This window comes from Borostomias antarcticus (genome assembly GCF_949987555.1).
Source record: "Borostomias antarcticus genome assembly, chromosome: 5".
NCBI lineage: Eukaryota > Metazoa > Chordata > Actinopteri > Stomiiformes > Stomiidae > Borostomias > Borostomias antarcticus.
The window spans coordinates 6,791,007-6,814,431 of record NC_140238.1 but is presented as its reverse complement, the minus strand read 5'-3'; the positions used below and the strand labels follow the sequence as shown (position 1 = coordinate 6,814,431).

The window sequence follows — 23,425 nt, the reverse complement described above, 5'->3', positions numbered from 1 at the left end:
CATCCATTTTAACAACTACACAGGCGTATAATTACAATCCCTGGCTTTTCTTGATTTCTACAGACGTCTGAAATTATTAAATCATTTATTCACATTTGGACATGCCTGCGATGTCAAAAACAATCCGCTGAAGCTTGTGGTAGGCTATGGGTGAGCTGTGAAGGCTTCTGCGCAGCAGCTGACCAGCTCCGGAATGATCGAGAGAGGAAGTAGCGGCTGATGTAGCTCCACACCTTTCCGGTGAAGCAGCAACTCGACTGAAAAAGACGAAGGAGAAAACCGAGAGCTGGGTGGAAATACCGAGACAGGAGGGGGAAACAGCAGGTAATATCTGCATTTTAATTTGGAGATATGTTTTAAGTGGATGGAAAATAACGTATTGCTACTACCGGACGTTTCTGGGTTTTTGTTTAGCAAGAATTACAGATTGAAATAGCCTTCTAGCTAGCTAGCTAATGTTAGCATGCTAGCTAGCGTTAGCTAAGTTGAGGTTTCTGACACTCCTAGCAAACCTTTCTTCTGTTTCAGGGGGACAAGAAAGGGAATTTGGTTGAGTGAATGAATCACCTGCCAGGCGAGCGAGATTCTTGGAACAGGCACCTTGTGAACGAGCGTGTCGCCCTTCGTAACGCTTGATGGAATAGCTGCAGAAAACCGCCTTTCTGCTCGGGTGGTGCTGAAGGAACAAGGCGGACGCTCCCGGCGAGGAGAGGCAGCCGCCAAGAGGACTCCAGAAGTACCGCAGGCTCGTCGACGGGCCTCGTTCAGTAAAGCTGCCCACCGCCCCCCTCTGCTCCACAACCACATTTGATTGCCAATACAAATCGATCGCTGGTCACCATAATGCACATTTTGCTCTATAATAATTTGACGCTTATATGCCATAATTTTACGCTTATATGCTTCTACTAGATACGTTTTCATTCAACACTGCGAGCTCCCCGTTTGAACTTGGCACACCACACAGGATCATCCTGTGGCCCAAACATTGTGAAGCAAACCCATGGCATAGTGCGCGTTTGAAAAGCTGTTTCTAACCATATATCATGTCAATTTACACTTGCTCCTGGCTGAGTAATGCTTCCACTTATTAGCAAATAGCCCTGTATCACACTGAGACGAGAGGTTTTACGCTAGACTTCAAGACCCAGCGTTTTTTTTCCCTTTTTTTTTTTACATTAGGCTATATTTATGCACTGTATTCAAGATGGGGAAAATGCTTTCGAAAATCTTTGGCAACAAGGAGATGAGAATATTGATGCTTGGACTTGATGCTGCTGGAAAGACAACCATCCTTTACAAACTGAAACTTGGACAGTCAGTCACCACAATACCCACCGTTGGCTTCAACGTAGAGACTGTCACCTACAAAAACGTCAAGTTCAATGTGTGGGACGTTGGAGGCCAGGATAAGATACGTCCCTTATGGCGACACTACTACACTGGCACTCAAGGGTTAATCTTCGTTGTGGATTGCGCGGACAGGGATCGCATCGATGAGGCAAGGCAAGAACTCCATCGCATCATTAATGACCGCGAGATGAGGGACGCCATCATCTTGATTTTTGCCAATAAGCAAGACCTACCGGACGCCATGAAGCCGCACGAAATCCAGGAGAAACTAGGATTGACCCGCATCAGAGATAGGAATTGGTATGTTCAGCCCTCCTGTGCGACCACTGGCGACGGACTATATGAGGGGTTGACTTGGCTAACCTCAAATTACAAATCTTAATGATTGTGTGATGACTGTTTTAGGTCAAATCTACAAAAAAAGTTGAGGCAAGTAACACACAACCTCTGAATTGAATATAATGGGCTAAAGAAACCTTTGATTATCTTCATTTATTTTGATTACAATGTTGAACCCCATAACTAATTTATCTTAAACTGGGTTAGCTGGCTTTCAGTTTGCTTCTCTGTAGCAGGTCTATATCACATTAATTCATTATTTTTGGCCTGGTGAATATAAATTAAATTGATTCATGGTGTTATGCTTCAGAGACCACTGCCTTCGCCTGTTCTTTATCCCATTTTATATATTTTTCTAATCAATCTTTGAGGTTTATCTCCATTTTGGATTGAGGCTTGGTTCATTCATGTTTGAGTCTGGGTTTGCCATTATATGTGGGTCTCTTCATTGAGTTTTTTTATTGTCACAGAGTTAATATCTGTTAAGTCAATTCCTAGTTTGTTTGAGGGACTGCAAACCCTGGAACATACTCAAAGGAGAAGCAAACTTATTCCCAGTAAAGACGGTGTTGCAAGATGTGATAAATCATTAGTCTACCATTGCTTTACATTTCATCACATTTGACATGATCAAATGAAGACTGGAAAGGCATAGTATGGAAAGACAGTCTAGTGTTTTGATAACCACTCTTTGGACCCCATTAGCACAAGTGATTCCTCTATGGTTGACTACATGGAGAATTCATTGACCTTTTTGTGTCATGTGTTGGTTAAATTGTGCTGAAGTAGGCCAGTGCAGAGGCCTATGGCAACTCAAACAAGCTTTTCAGGATGCAGTCATGGGTAGCATTGAACGTCGTACAGTCAATTGACTCCAATATTTCCAAAGGAATGTCATTCAGCTCTTAAGCACTCAACTTGCTGCCACCATTGATAATTCTCAGAAAAGGAGATGTTATGATAGCTCTATCTGTAGCATGAGTACAGACGTAACCCCCACAGCAGCGTTGACCTGTCATGCAGTCGGAGAGAGCTGCTCACTGGTGAAATGATGAAGTCATCTTCTGGTGCAACTCTCATACTCCTATGGTGACTCGGAGGACCATGTACAGAACAATGTCATTGTAATGTCTTATTAAAAAAGTAATTTTAAACTTGTCACTTTCCTTGATTTAATCTCTACTTTAATATTGTAAGTGAATGGTAGTAGTAGCCTAATGCTTTCAGCCTATGTTAACAAAGCCAGAATCTTTAGTTGAGGTCATATATAGGCCATCACAGAAAATAATGTTCTGAATATGTAATTTTACTTAGGCTAATATTTGACTGCCCCTCTATTGTGAACATTCCTATCTTGCTGGGGTTTTCCCTCCAGGAATTATTCAGGAATTATTGCAGATCTCAGTTTGGATGTACATAAATGTTTTAAGAGGTTCTGCTGAAAAACCTTTGATTAAAAGCTATGCCTCAGCAAAATACCTGATGGGACAACTATTGCCTACCAGTTTGTTCTGTTTGTACAGATAAAGGAAGCAGTCGTTTTCCCATATTGACAATTTGGAGAACTGTTGGCCAGCACTAGATGTCAAGCCTTGAAATGAGACTCCCTGGCACCCTGTGTGCCAGTGTTGAATGGGGGAAAAATGTACAAAACAGGAAGTCCTCTGGTCTCATTGGAACAACAGCAGAGCCACATAATTGTCTGCGTTGGGGGTTGGGTGGCTGATGGCTCCACAAATGTTACAGCTGTTTCTGAATTCTTTTCTTGCTTGCTTGTGTTCCACATTGAAATAATGCTGTGCCATCAGCTGTTACTTCCGTCCTTTGCTTGTGATTAAAAGGCACATTAATATAGAGGCCTCAGGAACCCTGATACCTATTCAATTGAAATCAGTGCCATTGGAAATATTAACTGGTTCACTCCAGTTTAGTTAACTTGATACTCAGTTATTTCATCCTTCCCAGTCAAAATTGGTAAGTAATATGACTGTTAATTGTTGGTTCATAATAGTCTGGAATCCATATTCCAGATATTAGCCAGGCTTGTTACACATTGCTCGACTCTCAGAGTTACTTTTTAGACGTTGACTCTGAGAAGTCACTTCTTTCCTGGCAAATATTTGCAGAAACTATTCATAATTTTTCAGTCATTATCCTCTCAAATATTGGGAACTGTAGTGGACTGGAGTGGAGAGTGCTGAAAGGGGGAGGAGGTTTGGCTTCAGGGTGACCTCAAGATGATGTCATTTTGTGATCAGTGGGGTTGATGTGGTGGAAAGGTCTGTTGTTCATAGATGTTGGAGTTGTGGTCTAGTTTAGAAAAAGCACAGTAGTTCTATCTCCAAGGAAAGATGGGGGGCTCAGCCTGCTAACCTGTACTGAATAGGTACTGACGAGAAGCTAATGTTAGCACTTAGCATGTTAGCATATGAAAGTATATGGTAGCATGTCTACCAGATGGTCTTGTGGGTCCAGAATGTTTGTGTTTTTTGCTCTTATAGTTATTCTTCTCTGGTCTTCTGAGTTTCCCAGGGTAAGGGAAACGGATCCCAGAGAAGAGACATGGGGGTCATATTATCTTGACTGGTGAGAAAGTAGGCCTATAGTGAGTCACTCAGAGTCTGATCCCACTCCCACCCAGTCTATGGTGAAGGACAGAGGATTGGACATGGGGGTCATATTATCTTGGCTGGTGAGAAAGTATAGTGAGTCACTCGAGTCTGATCCCACTCCCACCCAGTCTATGGTGAAGGACAGAGGATTGGCTGCATTGCACTAAAAGTCAATACCTGGCAGCAGCTCAGAGGCAGACCAGGCAGGCCTCTCCTGAGATGTTTATAGATCTAAACTGCAGTGGAGAGGCAGGGGCTCTTGAACACATTCAATAGAATTATCAAGCACCCCAACAAGTGCCTATTATAGGGGGGACAAGTAAGATCAAAGTCGCCCATGTAAGTCCATACAGTACATCTTATGTTTTCACAGTCCCTCTCCCTTCCACAGTTTTCAAAATCCTCATCATTTCATCTTCGCCTTTGCTCTTCTTGTATAGAATCTGTATAAAGACACTGATGCATGCTTGTAGAAATCATGTAAATGTATGACGCTGAATGACTTCGGCCCATGCATCCTCAGAAATTACTTTCATCACAGTCTTTGTACCGTTTATCCTTAGATAACATATAGGATATGGTTTGAAAAGTGCTGGTTGTGCGCTCTGTTCTATAGGAGGGGGGACATGAATTGCTGCAGTTCACCAGTTATAATAAGTCTCCATTAGAGGCAGACACTGGGGAGGTGCGATGGAAGAATGCGTTAGTTCTCCCATTAATGCTGACTAACGACAAAGGGAGTATTAACAGTCCTGACAGAGATGGGATTGATGGTGTTAGGTGCGGGTAGGCCCTGGTCTTTTGAGCAACAGAAGATACGTTCGTTTTACACCACAGACTTCAAAAGTCAGCCTATTTCTTTTCACATAAGCACAGCAAAGGACACTTGTCTCTTTTCTGCAGATTTGATACATAAAGAAGGAATACACCATATATATTAATAAATAAATAAAACATGTTTGATTGGGCGTCAGTGCCTCTTAACTGTAGGTGCATGAGGAGTTGCCCACTGCCTTTGCAACCAGATTCGGGCGCACGTACGCCCACCCTGCGAGCGGGCGTGTGGAGACAAAGGACAAACACAGGCAGTTCTCAGTGCACACACATGTTCACGTCACCACGCGACCACATGTGGATCACAGACTCACGGATTCAGTGTGTGAAGAGGCATACTGTGCTGTAGCTGTCACCGGGGCCTCAGGATGTTTGCTTTAGCGCTGCGCAGGTTTCCGTCAGACAGGTCAGGTGACTCCGACACACATATGTGTATCACATAAACCACAAGCACGCTAGATTTATTCACTGACAAAAGAGGAGCACTTGATACTCTTATCTCAGTTTACTTACACACGCACAAAGGCACGCACACACACGCTGTTTACTTGCTTCTCTCTAAGTTCGTTCTGTCTGTGTTTTGGCATGTGAACACCAGCTCACCTTCTTTTCAGTAGGAGTCTGGCCAGGATCATCCATTAGCTACTGATTGCAGTTTAATTGGACAGTAACGCCACTGTTGTTAGCCTTGCTTCATTACCCCCAGATGACCTGCAACTCCTCAACCTTTATGACAGACACATGTCCCTGAAAGGGGATGACAGACACTGTAAGCCAGATTTTATGGCCATTCCTCGGTGCAGATGAGACCCCCTGGCCCCTTCCAACTCCCCATAGGCTTTGCTGGACTTCCACAGACTTCCTGAGTGGGAAAGGGCTTCAAGCTATTTGATGAAGCGAGGTGGTTGCTTGCTTGTAGATGGAATATAATGCACTAATAGATGTCAGATTGTTAGGTAGGTAGGTAGTAGGGGAAATGTGGTTTTGTAGCAGCAGTATACAAGTACACATTTAAATACACATTTACAGTAGATACAAAATATAAATAGTAAGAATCCAAATACAAGAGTGTAACAAAATAATGAACACATGTAGTCCTAAACAGTAGATGTAGAGATAAAAACATAAGATAGGCTGTGCTAGTAATACACCATTCCTGCGGGTCACAGAAATGTGTTGTTGTCATTACAGCAAGCCTACGCAGTGCCTGTCACTGGGCCAAAGGAAATGACAGGATATGTCAGGGATGCATTCACCATACATGCTTTACCAACAGTGTACAACCACATGTATTCTGTGTAGCCTACCCAGAAGCTCTCGCTAATTACCACATTTTCTTAGATCTTTGCCAGTGATTTACTGTACCTTGCCACTGAAACTAGCATAGCGTAGGGCACTTGACTCCGGAGTCATAACTCACAATGCAGGAGGGCGTTACTATATGCAAAGGGCACAGTGCATTCACACCCTTGGTTTTCCCCCAAGAATGTGCAAGACAAATCCATCAGGCGGCCAGAACGCTGTGTTTGTTGGGGCGGTACCCATGACGACGACCTACTGGGGCCAGTGTGGAGTAGGTTTGGTATCACTGTGAGGTAATTCCTTCAAAACTGTTGGCTGCTATCCGCTGAGTTCTTCCATTCTGCACGGAAAGGGGAAGAAGACGACAGAAAACGAAAGGGGTACCGTCTGTGAGAAACTGCATCTGAGGGAACGAAGTACTTCTGCCCAATAGCTCCATCTTGAACTCCTAGCCCTAAACTGCTTCTTTTTTACATATGGTATTACAAAAACAGCACAGGAACTAGTGCAGTGGTGTAGCAATTCTGGCATGCCAGATTCAATTATGTCTGTGATCTTCCAGGCCTACGGGGCGGCGCTCTTCAGTTCCTCTTGGTTCCAGTGGAAGAAGTGTGGCCTCTGGGTGTCACACCTCTCCCCAGCTCGAAGCGGGTGTGCTGACGCTGTAGCCAAGGGATGGCCCAATGTTCAGCCACCACACCCAGGGGGATAATCACTGTGAGGTTTGTGAGCTGACAAGCACATGCACACACACACGCATACACAAACACACACTGTTATTAAAGGAGATTATTTTACATCTGCCAAATGGTAGAGTGAGGCCCACTCAAAACCACATTCCGTAAAGCTCTGTTGAGTAATTGCTAACCCTCGAGGACAGTAAAACAACCATTACTCCGTGAATTGAGGGAACCTCTCCCCTCTGATGATCCCTGCTTGAGGTTTGCTACCTCAAATTCTACACTATCAGTAACATGCACGCACGGACACACGCACAGGTGTGCTCAGTTTTCAGTAAGGAAGTGGTTGAATGTTGGCTTTGGGCTTCCTGTCGAGGCTCAGAAGCCTGTAGTCACATGTGCAGTGAGCCCATTCTACCACAGTGGGAGAACACGTACATCATTCTGCTGATCCTGCCTACAGAGAAATATGGGACCCTGCCAGACAGACTCTGGCCTGGTGGTGAACTGTACTTGAGGTCCAGCTAAATAACGCCTGAGGGCTCGAAAGTCCCAGGTGCGCTGCATGCGTCGCTCCAAGGTACATTCCAGTCATATCTCAGGCCCAAGGTTCTGCGAGGGAAACAGTAGACCAGCGAAAGACTTTCATAGTTTCATTGTCTGGATGATACTGACTGGTGTCGACTTAGCTCCGGAGTGAACTGAAGCCGACACATTAGTAGATCAACCACTACTGTAGCTAGTAAGCTGCTGAGTATAGTACACTGTCTTGCTGGCAGCAATGATTGTGCATTGACCCACGTTATAGCAGCGATCCTTTATGAGTCGCATAACACACTTTTCTCTGCTCCTACCCAGGGGGGTCTATTTATATCCTATTATGTGAAAGTCAGGTTTTTGTCCACCGGCCCCTCAGGGATACTGCAGTATGTCTATCACAGCTGTGTGAGATTGTGAACCCAGAGAAAAGCTGATTTATATTTGTCCCACAGAGCCTGGCCTCATACTCAGGGAGAGTCTTGTTTGGCCAGCTGTAGGGGACAAGGAGGATGGGGAAGTGTTGAAGCCTGGCTTTATTCCCCAGTACTGTTAGGACAGTACAGGGGGAGGAGCAGGCTGTGTGGATGGTGCTGTAGGCTCCGCCCTAGGGACTAATGATTGTTTTATAGAGGTGAAATGAAGTCACTTTCATCCTTTCTTCACATTTATTCATTTTACTCCTTTGTTCTTCACCCCTTTCTTTAATCTCTTTCTCTTTCTCACACTCTCTCACTCTCTCTTTCTCTCTCTCTCTCTCAGGTTTGTGAGTCATATTTGCTCTACGTCTTTGCTCAGCTTATTCAAACTGTACATTGCACTGACCTCTCCCATGCCATATAACGATACACAAACTCATTGTAGTGGCATCATATAGATTTGCAGTTGTGTCACACAGCCCACCTTGACTATGTCGATAATCAACTGATTTGAATTCAACTTAATTTGTCACATATAATGTACAGGTGTACAGTCACAGTGAAATATTGCTGCCGACTCCAAGATTATGCTCAATACAGATAAACTCCAATACTAATTTGGGGGAGGAATATAGACATTTGCATGTGGTTATGTTATGTGCAGTAGATATTCTATATACACTAGATGTTCTAGATTGAGTCATTCAGGTGCCGGATGGCTTGTGGGAAGAAGCTCCTCCTGAGCCTCTCCGTGCTCGCCATGTGAATGCGGTATCTCTTACCTGACCGTAGCAGAGAGAACAGTCAATTTCCTGGGTGGCTGGGGTCTTTCAGGATCCTGGTCTTGCATCTCTGGTCTTGGAGCCTTGGTCTAGCATCTTCTGGTGTAGATGTCCTCGCGGTGGGGAAGTGGCTTCCCCAAGGTACGTTCGGCTGACCGTAACACTCTCTGTAGGGCCTTGCGAACCTGAGAGCTGCTGTTCCCGTACCAGGTGGTGATATTCCCAGTCAGGATGCTCTCGATCGTGCATGAGTAGAAGCTCCGTCGAATCTTGCGGGACGCTCTGAATTTCCTCAGTGGTCTGAGGTGGTTCAGTCTCTGACCTGCTTTCCTCACCACAGTGTCTATGTGTGTTGACCATTTCAGGTCCTTGGTGATCTGGACGCTAAGATACTTGAAGCTGTCCACTCTCTCTACAAGGGTCCCATTGATGATTAGAGGGGTGTAGTCGACGGGACCCTTGTAGAGAGAATGGACAGCTTCAAGTGGACAGTCACAGGTCATTTGAATATCATTGACTTATCAACTCAGTAGCTATTCAGTTTCACCAACATGCATTTGCCAACCATATCAAATGACTGGCAAAGTCATTCTCATCAACCAGTGTACTGCATCCCTGACAGAATGATGGACACCAGGACACGGCTTAGAAACTCGGAGGTCTTGTTTGACAGATAAGCTCACTACCACACTGTCACAGATCACGACTGACTGACTGCATGCGGCGCTTCTTCTGACTATACCTCTATAATTACAGGGGTGTCAGCGCTCAGGGTGACTAAGGATGCCCACATGAGACAAAAAGACTCTGCCACACAGCCATAGAGATCCATACACACCAGCAGGACTCAGAGAAACACTGCACACACAAACACACACACACACACACACAAATCTCACACCTGTCCTATTGGCCTATACTGTGTTCAATATTAAACCACCTCCAGCTACATGGACCTGTGTTCCCACAATACTAATTTCATTTTTCACCGCTCAAGCAACATGCAGTGCAATGTCAATAATTGTTTCTGTGCTCAGGGTGGATACAGACCAGACACTAAAGCACCATAGCACAGACACCAGCGTTTGAGGGAACAGACCGAGAAGGCTAGTGACATGATTCTCACAGTGCCGGATGTGTGTCCCTTCTCAGCTGCGGCACAGCTGTCTTAACAGCCCCCCCCCCCTGTGTGGCTGCGGGGTGGGCGGAGTCAGCGCCGGGGCTCTGTAAGCTAGTTGTGCTGCTGGACTGCTCCATAGGCACTGTACCATCTCCTCCATAGAACAGTGCACTGCAAATGATCGGCCCATTATTCAAGACGAGAACAGAGCTCCAAATAGATTTAGAAATGGGCGACATTTTAATGTAGGCTCGGTTTAGACCAGCCTCTGACGCCAGGGCTTTGTCCTGTTTGTTTGTGTGTATGTGAAGTACACCGGCTATACAGTGTGAGGCCAGAGAGCTAGGTCTGTTAACAGACATGCGAGGGAAGTGGCCATGTTCTACGGGGAGGGAGGGACTTTGGTGATATCACAGGAGTCACGCTTTTACACTCACCGGTTATTTTTAACCACCCCATTTGGATTTCTATTCCTGAGCCTCTCCTTGCAAGTGGGTGAGGAAATGAGTGTTCTTTTCTGGAGCAGCGTCTCCTGGCTCCCGGCAGCGTGATGCTGATGACACAAAGGCTCTTCTGTGTCACTGGGCCGTGATGCGGCGGAAGACAGGCTCTGCTGGAGTCAGACCCCCCCCCCCCCCCCCCTGTCAGTGCAGTTTGGGTGAGGCCACTTCCTGTTGTTATTACATTTCGTAGGAACTCAGGGGAGGTATGCAGGCAGGCCACGGAATGCATACAGAGGCTGTGCCCCAGGATGGTGGTGTTGAACACCTGAAGTGGGACGTGTTCCAGGTCTAAAGATAGCTAAGAGGATGCCAGCAGAAGCCACAAAAGCCACTGTATGCATTTATCAGAAGATACACTTTGTTGACATTACAGATGAGGTGAAAAACCTGCATTCTTTGTTTCTATGGGTGAAACTTTCTCATTTGTCCAGTAGACCTGTCTCTGTTCAGTAATTTAACAGTCATGGTGTACACGGCCCATTGTACTGGTGACAGAGATGGATGCTCTATTCTACGCCACATGTTGGGGCTTTGTCTGCTGATAGCGCCATCTGTTGGCAGAATGGCCTCATTCTGTCCATAGGCTCTGTACTAGTGTCAGAGCTGCAGCTGGTCGGGGAAAGAGCAGACGCGGTACATTGCAGTACACTTCCAGTGATTCTCCGAGGCTAATGATCAGAGTGCAGAGGCTGCAGACTGACCTCACATTGTTACTGCGTAAGCCTCATTTAGAGAGACCTCTTTTATTCCCCTGCAGTGCTAGCCTAATTAACCAACCAGGAGAGGAGCAGCTTACCTTTTTGAATAAAGGGATTTTGACAGAGCGAAGTACAGGCTTATACGTGTTTTGAGCATGTTATGCTGAGAGGCGAGAAAGAGAGAGAGGAAGAGAGAAAGACTAAAAATGCTGATCCTGTATTTTGGAACCCCCCAGGCCCTGTCCCCGCCACCCTGGGGGGTGGGTCCAGCTCTGTGTCAAAATAATTAGGCTAAACATATCCTGGCCATCCTAGCCAGGGCGAGGAGGAGGGAGCAGGATATGGAGGGAGCTCTGCTTTCATCTGCAGTCCAGTTGCACCGAAGTCACCGGGAGAGTAATTATCTCAAATGATCGTTTGTGGTTATTTATAGCAATTGCAACAAATGGCAATTAATCTCTGTGTTCGATTGCTACATCCTGCCTTTTCCTGTTGAGCATGAGGGATCTGGAGGCCACACACATCGGCCAGGGAGATCTGGAGGGATTTGATGGTGGGAGCCTCGGTCTTTTATTAAACCTTGCTCGCCCAGAATGGGTCTCCTAGGTGTATTTGTCGTAATAGGGAGGTAAGGGGAAAGAAAGAATATGTGTGGGTGTGCGCGCAAGACACAGGAGATGAGGGGCAATAGAAGACAGACACAACGTGGGTTTAGCAGATTTATTCGGAGCCATTTAAGTGGTTACCTCATTCCAGACATGGAAGCGACCATAAGAATCCAAGCAAAAAGGCTGCACCTCAGTGAGACTACAGGGTTCAATCATTCCGGATTACAGAAAACTGCTTGTTGTGTCATGCCCCTTCTTTTAGTTTAATACAAATCTGTGTTCACATTATTTCACTAAAACTGTCATTAGCAATGTCATTTAGAAGTTCTTGTAAATGGACCAAACATGTTAACTATTTGCTCAGTAGGCTACATGCAGTTAGATGTACTGTATGTACAGTAGTATGAGTGTGTGGCAGAGCATCACAGATGGCCCTACAGTCCTAGTGCCGTTTAAGCAGGCTTTAACCTTGCAGGTTGTCATCCCTACCTAGAATCTCTACAAAGCAGCTCTCTCCTTTGGACAAACAAACATTTGAATGCTTGATTTGATACTCTGATGCTGATATGCATTTAATGGCATCATTCGCATTTGATAAACCCATCAGTATTTTACTATGCGACCTATTGGGTAGTTGGTTTATGGCCCGCAATGTTGACCCCCACAGCCTTTTCTGTCAGAACAACTTTAATTTAGTCTCTCCATTAAAGAGAGGGCCCAGGAGGCAGGCCCGCGCACCGCTCTACAGACCCACAATGTAAACAGAGCTCAGCATGAAAAGCTGGGGGGGCGTGCATGCCTGTGGGAGTATGGGACGTGCTTCATGGTTTATGCTTGAAAAAAAGGCCATAATCTTCCCACTAATCTGGGGCTTGGAGTGGAATTCCCCGTGCATGGAGAGCCAGACTATTCAGGAAAGCTGGTGGTGTGCTGGGTCCATTACATCAAGGATGCATACATCAACAATACATGCATTTGAACTATGGTCAAAAAAAACAGTTAGGAATTGTTGCAAGCTGATCATTTCCTAATTGTGTTTATCATTAGGTTTCTCTTGGTGATAACTAATGAACTGTTTTAATAAGTTCGAATTCATCTCAACATGAGATGAATTTGTGTACTTGGAAAACACATTTTTCGTCATTATTTTCCATGTGTAAGTTTAGCACAGCATTTCCTCAGCAACTGCTGCCCCCTAGTGGCAGTATTGGAGCCGTCTGACAAGATCAGGTCAGCAAAACTCTGGGTACATTTTCGTAAGTTATTGGCTGTAAAACATTTCACATACAAAATATTAAAAAAGAAAAGACAGCCGGACATCTTTCATATGGCGATTAGTCCTTTCCTGCTACCCTCCTGCAATTCTACCATTGAAAGTCATATCTGACTGGGTGTTGGCGTGCATTTGTGGACCCATCTGTTTGTGACATCCGCCAGGCAGTGGGTATTAATCCTGAAAGCAGGTCAGGGGAGATGACAAGGCTAGAACCAGACCCATTCCCCAGGTAGTTGTTCGTACTACTCCAGCCCAGTAAACATCTAATCATGCACACTATATTGGGTGGGGCGTTGCGCCAGAGCGGTCTTGTCAAGTTCACTGCTCCATGCTGTGTACCGGTGTGTGAGTACAGGACATCTCTGAACTAGATGCTATGTGTACTCTGTTCTCTCTTGTACTGTTCATATGAAACTCCATGTTTTCACTTTCATACAGCATTATATGTCAAATATGTATTTTGAAAGTAATGTTTTCCCTATTTAAAAAATATCAAGTGTCAATACAAGTGTCACACCACTACATACATTTTCCAGTGCTGATAAGATCAAAGATGTTCTGAGAAAGAATGCTGATCCTCTGCCTCCATATAGCTCACAGACAATTAATGTTCCTGTCATTAGCTGCAATGGACACACGCGCACACACACACACAGGACACACACACAGGACACACACACAGGACACACACAGGACCAGTAGTCAGGCTGCTCGGCGGATGTGCAGGATGCGGATGTCTGGACTGTTGAACTCTGGGTCCTGCTTGTCCAAAGGGACCTCTTCACACTGGAAGTCTCGGACCAGCAGCTGATTGGACAACACCGATCAGAGGAGCAGAAGTCATGACAGACTATGGAGCATCTACTGTGCTTAGAGTCACTCCTACAGTTAGTCAAACAAGGCTCTTTTGAGATTGCCAGAGGACAGTCAAACAAATATATAAAAATAAAAAAACTGAACTTGCATTTACACGTCCACAGTGTGACTTGAAACAGGTGAACATAGTTCTTCTCACCTCAAAAAATTGCTTCTCCACTTTGGGATTGACCCCTATAGTGCGTTGCTCATAGCAGCAGATGATGCAGGTCTCTAGTCCAGCCAAGAGTTTCAGGGTTTCCACTAGCGGCTTCACAGACTGTAGGATCAACAGGTGATATCAATCATGCAGTTTGCACAGTGAGTCTCTCAACACAACATATGTAGGTTGACTGTACAGCAAAGTACGCAGTATTGTTAGAATACAGTCTTGTAAGTAATCATGTGCCACACCTGCTCATAATAGATGCAGTCTGCCATCAGGATGAAATGTGGATGTGGCAAGAACTCTGCAACATTTTCACCCCTTTAAATAGAAATATATTATTATTATATTATATATAATTATTATATATTATTTATATATTAAAACATAGATAATATATGTTCCATACTAGTATAGACAAATACATTACAGACCTTTGTAAATCTTGTAAATTGGCTAGGCCTAGGCTATATGGTATACTGCAGTGTCAAAAGAGTGTTTCAGGTAGGTTACTTGTATAACACGTATAGATTGATGTGTATTGCATACAGTATGGACGAATTATCTTTAAATAGCAGCTAGAACGTATGAGTACTACAAACCATTTCAGTACCTTGGCTGTGATGGACCCACTGCTGATAAGTGCCTGGTTGTCTCGGATATTCACTTTGAGTAGGGACTGCAAGTCCTCCAAGTCTGTGACGGTGACTTGAGCTCTAAAAAAAAAAATCATCTCGGATCACTGGGTGCAAAATATGCCATGCTCCTGAACCATAGCAAGCTAGCAAGGAAACAACTCGTGATAGCTACCCCTAGGAATTTCATCCGTTCTCATCAGGGCTAACGTTATCTGGTCATCTCGCTTGGTAACTTTTACAAGAGTTAATTTTGCAGCTGGCACTCACCCTAATGTAGCTGCCATAAGACCAACAACTCCAGTCCCGGATCCCAACTCCAAAATACGTCTGTCAGCCCATGTGTTTACTCCGGAAGCAGAATCATAGAACCGTTTCGTTTCTAAATATTTTGACAGCACGATTGCAGCATCCCACACCACACACCCCACGTCTCCTTTGAAGCACTGTTTCATTTTTAATATAGATCCGTCATTTTTCTCTATTTCTCTAACAAAATAGTTATCGTCTTCCAAAGCCTGCTCCGCCATCTTGATTCTAGCTTTCTTCGCCTCTTCTATTTCCAAGTTGATCCTTCCTCTCCTCTGCCCCCTGCTGGTTACGGAGGTAAAGTAGTTTAATTTATTTTATTTTATTTGTTGAAATAATGTACAGACAATTAGTCAAACCAGTTAAGACAGAACAAAAGAGTAATCATAAAATAGAGATTACCTTACATTATAAAGGATAATATAGAGGTTATTTTTCTAGATGCAACAACATTGATGATGAGGTATGGATATAACTGCACGTGCGTAATCGCGAGCCGTACTTTCTTTCATTTGGCGGGAACAAAAACATCTGGCTAGCTAGCTTACCATTAAAGTTAAGTGAACTGCGATTTATGAACTGGACATAATCAAATTGTTGTCATATTTCAAAGGGGCTTGACCATCTCTGGAAATGATTAGGAGCAGCACAGAGGAGGTGACGCCTGGTCGCAGCTCGGACTCAGTAGGAAGCATTGTGTCACCTTTTGATCGAGGTGGACAGACTTTACCTGTGTCACACCGACAGGGTCGTGAATCAACATCTTCATCTACTCATGATTCAGATGTGGCCAGCTCTAGCTCAAATCCCGCTTATCCTACTGTAGCACGGCCACGGACAGCAGCTGAAGATACAGGACAGACATCAGTACTTTCCAGTAGGCCTTGGTGTTTAGATAGTAGGCTAGGCCTACTAGCTATAGCAGCAGGTGTTATCCTATTGTAAGGCTCATCGTAGGCCTTACAGATGACCTAAGCCATAGAAGTCATCCTTTCAGCATTTCATTTGTTGATCTATAGGCTAAGACATTTTAGTAAATGGCCTACCGTATTCATGACTTTAATCATGACTTTAATTGTTTTGTGTCCATTGATAGCTGATCGCCTATTTGTATTGCCTCAGGTGAAGTGAATGACAGCGTCAGGCTGGGCAGGACATGCTCATCCGTCCCCCCGACAAGTTCATCCGCCTCCTCCAGAGTGAGGAGGACCCCCGGCTCTGCTGGGGCTGGAGGCACACACCCTGCACGGACGCCCCAAAACAAATATTCGTCTGGAAGTAAAGCAAACATGGTCACACACACACAGTAGACGGCTCAATTAGGCTGCCGCCTTGAGAGTCTCACGTGGCACCCTCCCTCTCCACCTCTGCAGTGACCACCAGTTCTTCTGCGACCTCGGCTGCTTGTGCCTCTGTGATCGTGGCGGTGGTGGAGGGCCGTGGCTTGGCCAGGGGAGAGATTGGCATGGCCAGCATCAACCTGAAATGCCCAGAGCTGGTCCTCTCCCAGTTCGCAGACACCGGGACCTACGCCAAGGTAGAACGTGTGTTAATCAACAAAATGAGCTCAATTAGCTAACAATGATATCCAGAAACTCATTACGTGGGCCATCTTACTCATTTTGCGAGTATAAGCATCTCTTGACACTTTGCCAGGTGATCACCAAGCTTCACATCCTGGTGCCGCTGGAGATCCTCATGCCAGACACCGCCAGTGAGAAGGGAAAAGGGACCAAGCTGTACAGCCTCATTACCGAGAACTTCCAGGTGCCGAGCCCACATGGCGTCTCCAGGCTTTTTCTCACAACGTCGCGTTTGTTCCCGCACTTCACATCATTTCCTAAATTTGCGTTTCAGTCAGTCGCTTTCACTGCGATCCAGAGGAAGTATTTCAATGAGAGGAAGGGCCTGGAGTACATCCAGCAGCTGTGCGCGCCAGAGTTCAGTACTGTCCTCATGGAGGTGCAAGCCAAGTAAGTCGCTGGATCATATGTAAAAAATACTGTACCTGGTCCTCTGATGAAATTACTCTTATTTCACCACTTTTTTTGCACTTTTTGTTTTTTTAAATTGTCATTACTTTGTTATGAACCTTTAGATACTACTGCCTGGCTGCTGCAGCAGCTTTATTGAAATACTTTGAGTTCATCCAGAACTCCACCTATGCACCCAAGTCACTCAAAGTGACCTTCACAGGGAGTGAGCAGACTGCCATGGTCGACTCAGTATCTGCCACTAACCTGGAGCTAGTGGTCAATAACAGGGACCACAGGTACAATGGCAAGAGAGTGATTCAAATTATTGCATCTGTATTTAAATAACCACTTTGTCCAAACACAGAGCAGATATAGGTGTGTGTGTGTGTGTGTGTGTGTGTGTGTGTGTGAGTGTGTGTGTGTGTGTGTGTGTGTGTGTGTGTGTGTAGGAGCGAGCATACCCTGTTGGGCGTGCTGAACTACACAAAAACACCCGGCGGGGGTCGAAGGCTGCGCTCCAACATTCTAGAGCCCCTTGTGGATGTGGACACGCTGAACATACGCCTGGACACCATTGAAGAGCTGCTTCAGGATGAGGATCTCTTCTTTGGCTTGAAGAACGGTCAGCATTAAGTGTTAAAGGGATGCACTGTTGGGGCTAGCGGAGGAGGAACCAAAAGCAGACACGAATGGCTAGGAGGTGAAGCCCGGAGGCGTGTTTATTGTATAGGGGCCAGGCAGGATCAGGTCAGTGAGACAGGCGAGGGCCAGGCAGGATCAGGTCAGTGAGACAGGCAAGGGTCAGGCAAGGACGTGGTAGTCAGACAGGCGTGGGTCAGGCAGGAGCGTGGCAGTCAGACAGGCGTGGTGTTTAGGCGGGTACGTGGTAGTCAGACAGGCGTGGTGTTTAGGCGGGTACGTGGTAGTCAGACAGGCGTGGTGTTCAGGCGGGTACGTGGTAGTCCGGTCAGGCAGTGGCTGGGAGGTCAGGCTAGGAAGAAGGAAAACAAAAAGGGTAAGGCAGGGTTCGGTTCAAGGCAAGCTAAGTCACAGCTACAGGCGTGATACCCACTAGGTTGGTCAACGATCTGGCGCAGACTGGTGTGTGGAGCGGCTTCTTAACCTCGTGGAGATAGGTTGATGAGCCCCAGGTGCGGGATCTCTCGGTGGCTGGTTAGGGAGGGGCGCAGTCACAGAGATAAACGGCAGGTGTGTTGGTTGGGAGCGCACCCCGCTCGAGTCCGCTGCGGATGTGCTCGCAGTTCCCTCTGCGCCTTCCGGGAGGTGCTCGGTGACTCATCTTCAGGGACAGGGCCAGGCTCCGAGGCAGGGACAGGTTCAGGGACAGGGCCAGGCTCCGAGGCAGGGACAGGTTCAGGGACAGGCTCAGAGACAGGGACAGGCTCAGAGACAGAGTCGGGGGAAATGGACCGTCGAGGCAGATGCGGCAGAGCCGTGACATGCACTAGCTGTATCACTGCACTTTATATGACATGCTAACATTATCTCATAAGCTGTTTAGTGAAAATGTAATACACTTCGTATGCTGTGTGTATTTCCTGTCATTCTCCAGCCATTGGACATTTTCTGGATATAGACCAACTGCTTTCTGTTCTGGTCCAGGTCAACAAGCAGGAAACGGTATACATTATGGACTTCAGATACATTTGATTTACAAGCAGTACTGTTGCCTCTGTTATAACTTCCTTATCATGTTACGGTCAGATTTTATATTTGATATGATACATATTCTGTTCATTCCTCTCTCAATAGGTTCAAGTGGCAGAGTCTAAGATTACACATGTGATTCAACTGAAGCATACACTTGAGCTGGTGCCTCCACTGAGGGTGAGTCCTTTGATAGGCAGCCACTCAGCATTAGTGTGCCCATGTTCTTGAGAGTGCTTCAGTTAACCTCCCTGCATTGTGTGCACAGATTGTGTTGAAGAACTGTAACACTGCTCTGCTGAAGGCGTACAGTAGCTCGCTGGAAGACAACAGGTTGGGCTATGTCCTATAAAGCACACTAGACATAGCGGGACTGGGTGTCCTATTAGTAGCCCCAAATGCAGCCTTCACTCGTAATCCCATCTGTCTGTACCTCAGGTTTGACATGCTCCTGGAGCAGATCAAGACAGTGATCAACGATGACGCCAGCTACATGAAGGGGAGCCTCAATATGCGTACTCAGAAGTGCTACGCCGTGCGGCCCAACATCAACGAGTTCCTGGACATCGCACGGCGAGCCTACACTGAGATTGTGGACGACATTGCTGGTGATATATCACAAGGACATGCGGACAGGATCGCTCATTATCTCAATATTCCTGATTTGTAGAAATGAGAAAATGTTCAAGATATCGGTAACACATTGGCATATTGAACGCCTCTGATGCACAGGCCTGGTTGACCAGGTGGGGGAGAAGTATGGCTTGCCAATGAGGACCAGCTTCAGTACTTCCCGAAGTTTCTTCATCCAGATGAGGCTGGAGGGGGCAGCCTTACCTGACGGAAAACTCCCAGAAGAGTTCATCAAGGTGAGAGTCACTATGGCAGGAAAACAATGGACAGAAATAAACATCTTATTCTGAGGAAGTGCTGGGCTTTTTCTGTATGCAATGATTTGTTTGTTACAGAGGGCCTTCTTTAGCCTTATATTCAGTGTAAGAGAATTTGGCTTTTATAGGTTATTAACTTTTATATTTTCCAATTGTGCGGTATATTGACATACTATCTGTGTTACAATATCTATCCCTTCAGGTCACCAAGCAGAAGAACAACTACAGCTTCACCACGGCAGACATGATAAAGATGAATGATCGTTGTGACGAAGCCCTCAGGGAGATATTCCACATGTCCTATGTGTGAGTGATGACTGGCTTCACAGTTACAAGGCCACATGAGGATATAATGTTGCTTGCTTTTTTCTTTTATTGATTAAAAAATGCATTGCCTCCCACTCTCACCCACTAGAGGGGGCTCTTTGGTTTATGTTGCTGCTGCAGAGCAATGGTCCTGATCGTCCCCACCTGTGTCCCTCCAGGGTGGTCTGCCAGCTGCTGAGTACTGTTCATGGGCACATCCACTGTCTTTACAAGCTGTCTGATGCTGTGTCAATGCTGGACATGCTGCTGTCACTAGCCAATGCATGCACTATCTCAGACTATGGTAAGTCAAGCCCCTGGAAGGGAACTGTTTTATGTAGGATACGGTCGGTATCATCCTACGCCTCTGAAAAGGTTTCCCCCAACATCAAGGGGATAACTGCTAACATTGAAACTTACCCTGTAGTAGTATATGAGTGTTGAGTAAACACTCTGTCATATGAGTATGCGTGTTGTCTTTATCTGATCAAACTTCCATTTCACCAGGTCCAGTGAACACAGTGTGTCAACAGCAGCCCCCCTATGTTGTCTCATAGACAAAGAGGCCGTTGTATACTTCTAGGCAAAACTGGTTTCTTTGCTGGTCTCGGTTGTCTGGGCACCAGACCCCCCTCACCCATGGGTGGTGGTTAGCAGCGTCTCTCAGCTGTCTGAAAGGATCTCTCCAAGGACACGTGCTGATTGAGTGCCCTCCCCAGCCCAGCAAGAGCCCCTTCTCAGATTACCTAGTCACGTAACCGTTACTGTACTCAACCACACCATCTGTGTGCCAAGGAAGAACTCGAGGCCTGTTTGCTGTTGCATATTGTATACTGTAAATGTCTGCGGAATTATAATGGGAAACGGTTGAAGAAACAACTGATTTAAACTTTCTTCAAACCGGTTAAATACAGGATTAATCAGATACACACTGATCAATGGGGACAGCAGAGTGTGTTCTCTCACCTGTGTTGTTTGGCCCCACTATGTCTGTGCTTGCAGTGCGTCCCGAGTTCACAGACACTCTGGCCATCAAACAGGGTCGTCACCCCATCCTGGAACGCATCGCTGGCCAGCAGCCCGTGTCCAACAACTGCTATATCTCTGAGGGCAGCAACTTTGTCATCATTACCGGACCCAACATGAGCGGCAAGTCCACCTACCTCAAACAGGTGGCGCTCTGCCAGATCATGGCTCAGATAGGTGGGTGGAGAAATCTCAAAATTGGGATTATAAGAATCCCCATGCTCCTTGGGAGCTAATTTCTGGTTCCTTCATCTGGTTGTAGCCATTGAATAGAATCAGTCATAGATAGATCGAGCGATCAATCGATCAATCTTTATTGATCCCAGAGGGGAAATTCCTTTGTTGCAACAATACACACAACAAAGGCGTAGTAGGCACAAAAAAAGTACAAAAAGGCAGCACAATCAGGCACAAAAAGGCACAATATAGGCTACAGTATTGCAATATGTACAAAATGGACAAATAAATATACAATACATTCTATGATCAGGTTGAACAACAAAAGGCTCAATCGCAGTTTTGTGTCAATTCAAGTCAAATCAGGAGGCTGTTGACTTGTTTATATAATAACATGTCCTGTCAAAGAAACGACTGGCACCAAAGCAAACCGTCTTGGCTCCGTCCAAGCTGGCTCATAGTCATGTCGGGTCCGATGTCTCCCTCTAGGCTCCTATGTGCCTGCTGAGTATGCCTCTTTCCGCATCGCTGACCAAGTCTTCACCAGAATTGGTGTGGATGATGATTTTGAGACCAACTCCTCGACCTTTATGGTGGAGATGAAGGAGGTATATTCTGTCCATCTTACACCTTATCTGACAGGCCTGAAGCATGGATGTTCATTGGATTTCTCTCAAATGCTGTGGAAAATAGTGATGTATCGTTTTGTGTCTTGGTGCTCCTAAGGTTTCATATATAATCCATAATGTGAGTGACAGATCCCTCATCATCGTCGACGAGCTGGGGCGTGGCACCAGTGCAGAAGAGGGAGTGGGCATCTGTCATTCTGTCTGCGAGTTCCTCCTTAGTCTCCGGGTACAGTGTGTGCCAGCCTCTCTCCCTGAAACAAATTTTTATTAATGGCACATTAATTCATGAATCACTGTGGTCCTTTTTTATTTGACTCTAGTTGCACTGCCAAGAAGCTACATCTTAGCCTGGTGATTAACTTATATTAAATTAAACTGGAATCAAATCAGGAAGTCACGTTGTGACCGGCCTGTTTACATGGCTGATTTTTTGTAATTTATCCATAACCTCCTTTGGAGCAGCCAAATGAACAAATATAGATATAGAAATGCGTTGGGCCACACGCCCAAAGCTAAATGGGAATGTTAATACTCTAATACTTGTTAATACAGAAAAGTAAATCCAGTATGCATGTGTGCTTTGTTTCTGTGTTGGTCTCAGGCCTTCACTCTGTTTGCCACACACTTCCTGGAGCTGTGCCAGTTGGAGACGTTGTACCCCAACGTGGAAAACCAGCATATGGAGGTCCAGCACACACGCACCGGTGATGCGGGCACAGAGAGTGTGGTCTATACCTACCTACTGAGCCGAGGACGCTCTGAGGAAAGGAACTATGGTATAAGAACATAACATTGGATACTACGATTCACGGTCTGTAAATCACCTGAAAGGAAGAAGGCTTATTTCAATGTTGAACTTGTAGGTCTGAGGGCAGCAGAGATGACCGCGCTGCCTCCAACCATAATTCAAGAAGCAAAGGCAATAGCCTCCAGAGTTAGCAAACAGCTGTCGGTATGCTTTCCTGTCTTGTTACATCTTAACATGTCTGCTATATCCATTCTCCCATTAATCTATTTTTCCTCACAACACCGTGCGTCCATCCCCCTTTGCTCCAGACCGAGCAGCACAGTGATCCGGAAACGCTCCGACAGAGAGCGGTGTACCAGCTGGCCACCCGGCTCCTGCAGACGGCCAGGAACTCCCGACTGGACCCCGAAAGCCTGCGCATCTACCTGGCGGGCCTTCGGAGGCACTACACAGCAGAACTGCAGGCCGCCGGAGAGCCTGTGTGCATGGAGACGGAAGAATGAGTCAGAGACGAGGGTGTGGGGAGTGCCAATGGGTTGGGGGGGGGGGGGGGGGGGGGGGGGGGGGGGGGGTGGACAGGGAAGGAGTTGAGAAGAGAGATGGAATTACAGTATTACATAGGCTATAGGAGTGACACTGTTCTAAGATAGTTGATTCTAAAACAACTCTATTGTTGGCCTACATTATTGTTTCATTTCAACGTTTACATCTGCTTCCTATAAGTTATTTTTGATAATAAACCTTTGAAATTATCAAAAAATACCTTCTGCCCTCTTGGACCAATGATCTTGGGTAGCAGGTGTGTAGGAAAGCAGTGACTGAGTAAAAGGAAATAAGGTCCCGCACACTGCTGATAATGATAAGAAACTATTGCATTTTCTGTGACTGAATGGTGTTGAGGTGTAGACCATGGAGGTATGGGGTGTATACCAGGAAGGTGTGGGGGTGCACCAGCACTAGGGCCAACACCCACAAAT

At 45.9% G+C, this 23,425-nt stretch overlaps 3 protein-coding genes across 4 annotated transcripts; 2 read left to right on the top strand and 1 right to left on the bottom strand.

Moving 5' to 3' along the window:
- The first annotated feature begins 249 nt into the window (after positions 1 to 249).
- arf6b (ADP-ribosylation factor 6b) lies at positions 250 to 2,790 on the top strand. The gene is made up of 2 exons (XM_084437817.1): positions 250 to 324; positions 529 to 2,790. Exon 2 carries the CDS (start codon positions 1,208 to 1,210, stop codon positions 1,733 to 1,735), a length of 528 nt encoding a protein of 175 aa, XP_084293943.1. The 5' UTR covers positions 250 to 324; positions 529 to 1,207; the 3' UTR covers positions 1,736 to 2,790.
- Positions 2,791 to 11,981: 9,191 nt separating this feature from the next.
- On the bottom strand, positions 11,982 to 15,203 carry vcpkmt (valosin containing protein lysine (K) methyltransferase). 2 transcript variants are annotated; one of them, XM_084437755.1, is made up of 5 exons: positions 14,990 to 15,203; positions 14,687 to 14,800; positions 14,333 to 14,405; positions 14,079 to 14,198; positions 11,982 to 13,870 (listed from the first exon to the last, which is right to left on the bottom strand). In XM_084437755.1, the coding sequence occupies exons 1-5, from the start codon at positions 15,172 to 15,174 to the stop codon at positions 13,766 to 13,768; spliced, it is 597 nt and encodes a 198-aa protein (XP_084293881.1). In that variant the 5' UTR covers positions 15,175 to 15,203; the 3' UTR covers positions 11,982 to 13,765. The 2 variants fall into 2 exon arrangements, with proteins under 2 accessions (XP_084293881.1, XP_084293882.1); XM_084437756.1 differs by lacking the exon at positions 14,990 to 15,203 and having other exon boundaries at positions 14,698 to 14,783.
- Positions 15,204 to 16,478: 1,275 nt separating this feature from the next.
- On the top strand, positions 16,479 to 22,951 carry msh4 (mutS homolog 4; the record flags this gene model as incomplete). The annotated part of the gene is made up of 18 exons (XM_084438095.1): positions 16,479 to 16,565; positions 16,685 to 16,795; positions 16,886 to 17,001; positions 17,127 to 17,300; positions 17,454 to 17,626; positions 18,578 to 18,645; positions 18,778 to 18,852; positions 18,941 to 19,005; positions 19,111 to 19,280; positions 19,405 to 19,541; positions 19,765 to 19,868; positions 20,048 to 20,172; positions 20,871 to 21,071; positions 21,561 to 21,679; positions 21,798 to 21,926; positions 22,302 to 22,476; positions 22,564 to 22,652; positions 22,757 to 22,951. The coding sequence occupies exons 1-18, from the start codon at positions 16,494 to 16,496 to the stop codon at positions 22,949 to 22,951; spliced, it is 2,298 nt and encodes a 765-aa protein (XP_084294221.1). The 5' UTR covers positions 16,479 to 16,493.
- Positions 22,952 to 23,425: the final 474 nt, after the last annotated feature.

Coding starts and splice junctions, on each gene's coding strand:
- vcpkmt (XM_084437755.1), bottom strand. CDS start 15,174: ATGAAACAGTGCTTCAAAGGAGACGTGGGGTGTGTGGTGTGGGATGCT. Junction 14,406..14,686: donor ACAGCCAAGGTACTGAAATG/GTTTGTAGTACT, acceptor TTCTATTTAAAG/GGGTGAAAATGTTGCAGAGT. Junction 13,871..14,078: donor TGGAGAAGCAATTTTTTGAG/GTGAGAAGAACT, acceptor TTGTCCAATCAG/CTGCTGGTCCGAGACTTCCA.
- arf6b (XM_084437817.1), top strand. CDS start 1,208: ATGGGGAAAATGCTTTCGAAAATCTTTGGCAACAAGGAGATGAGAATA.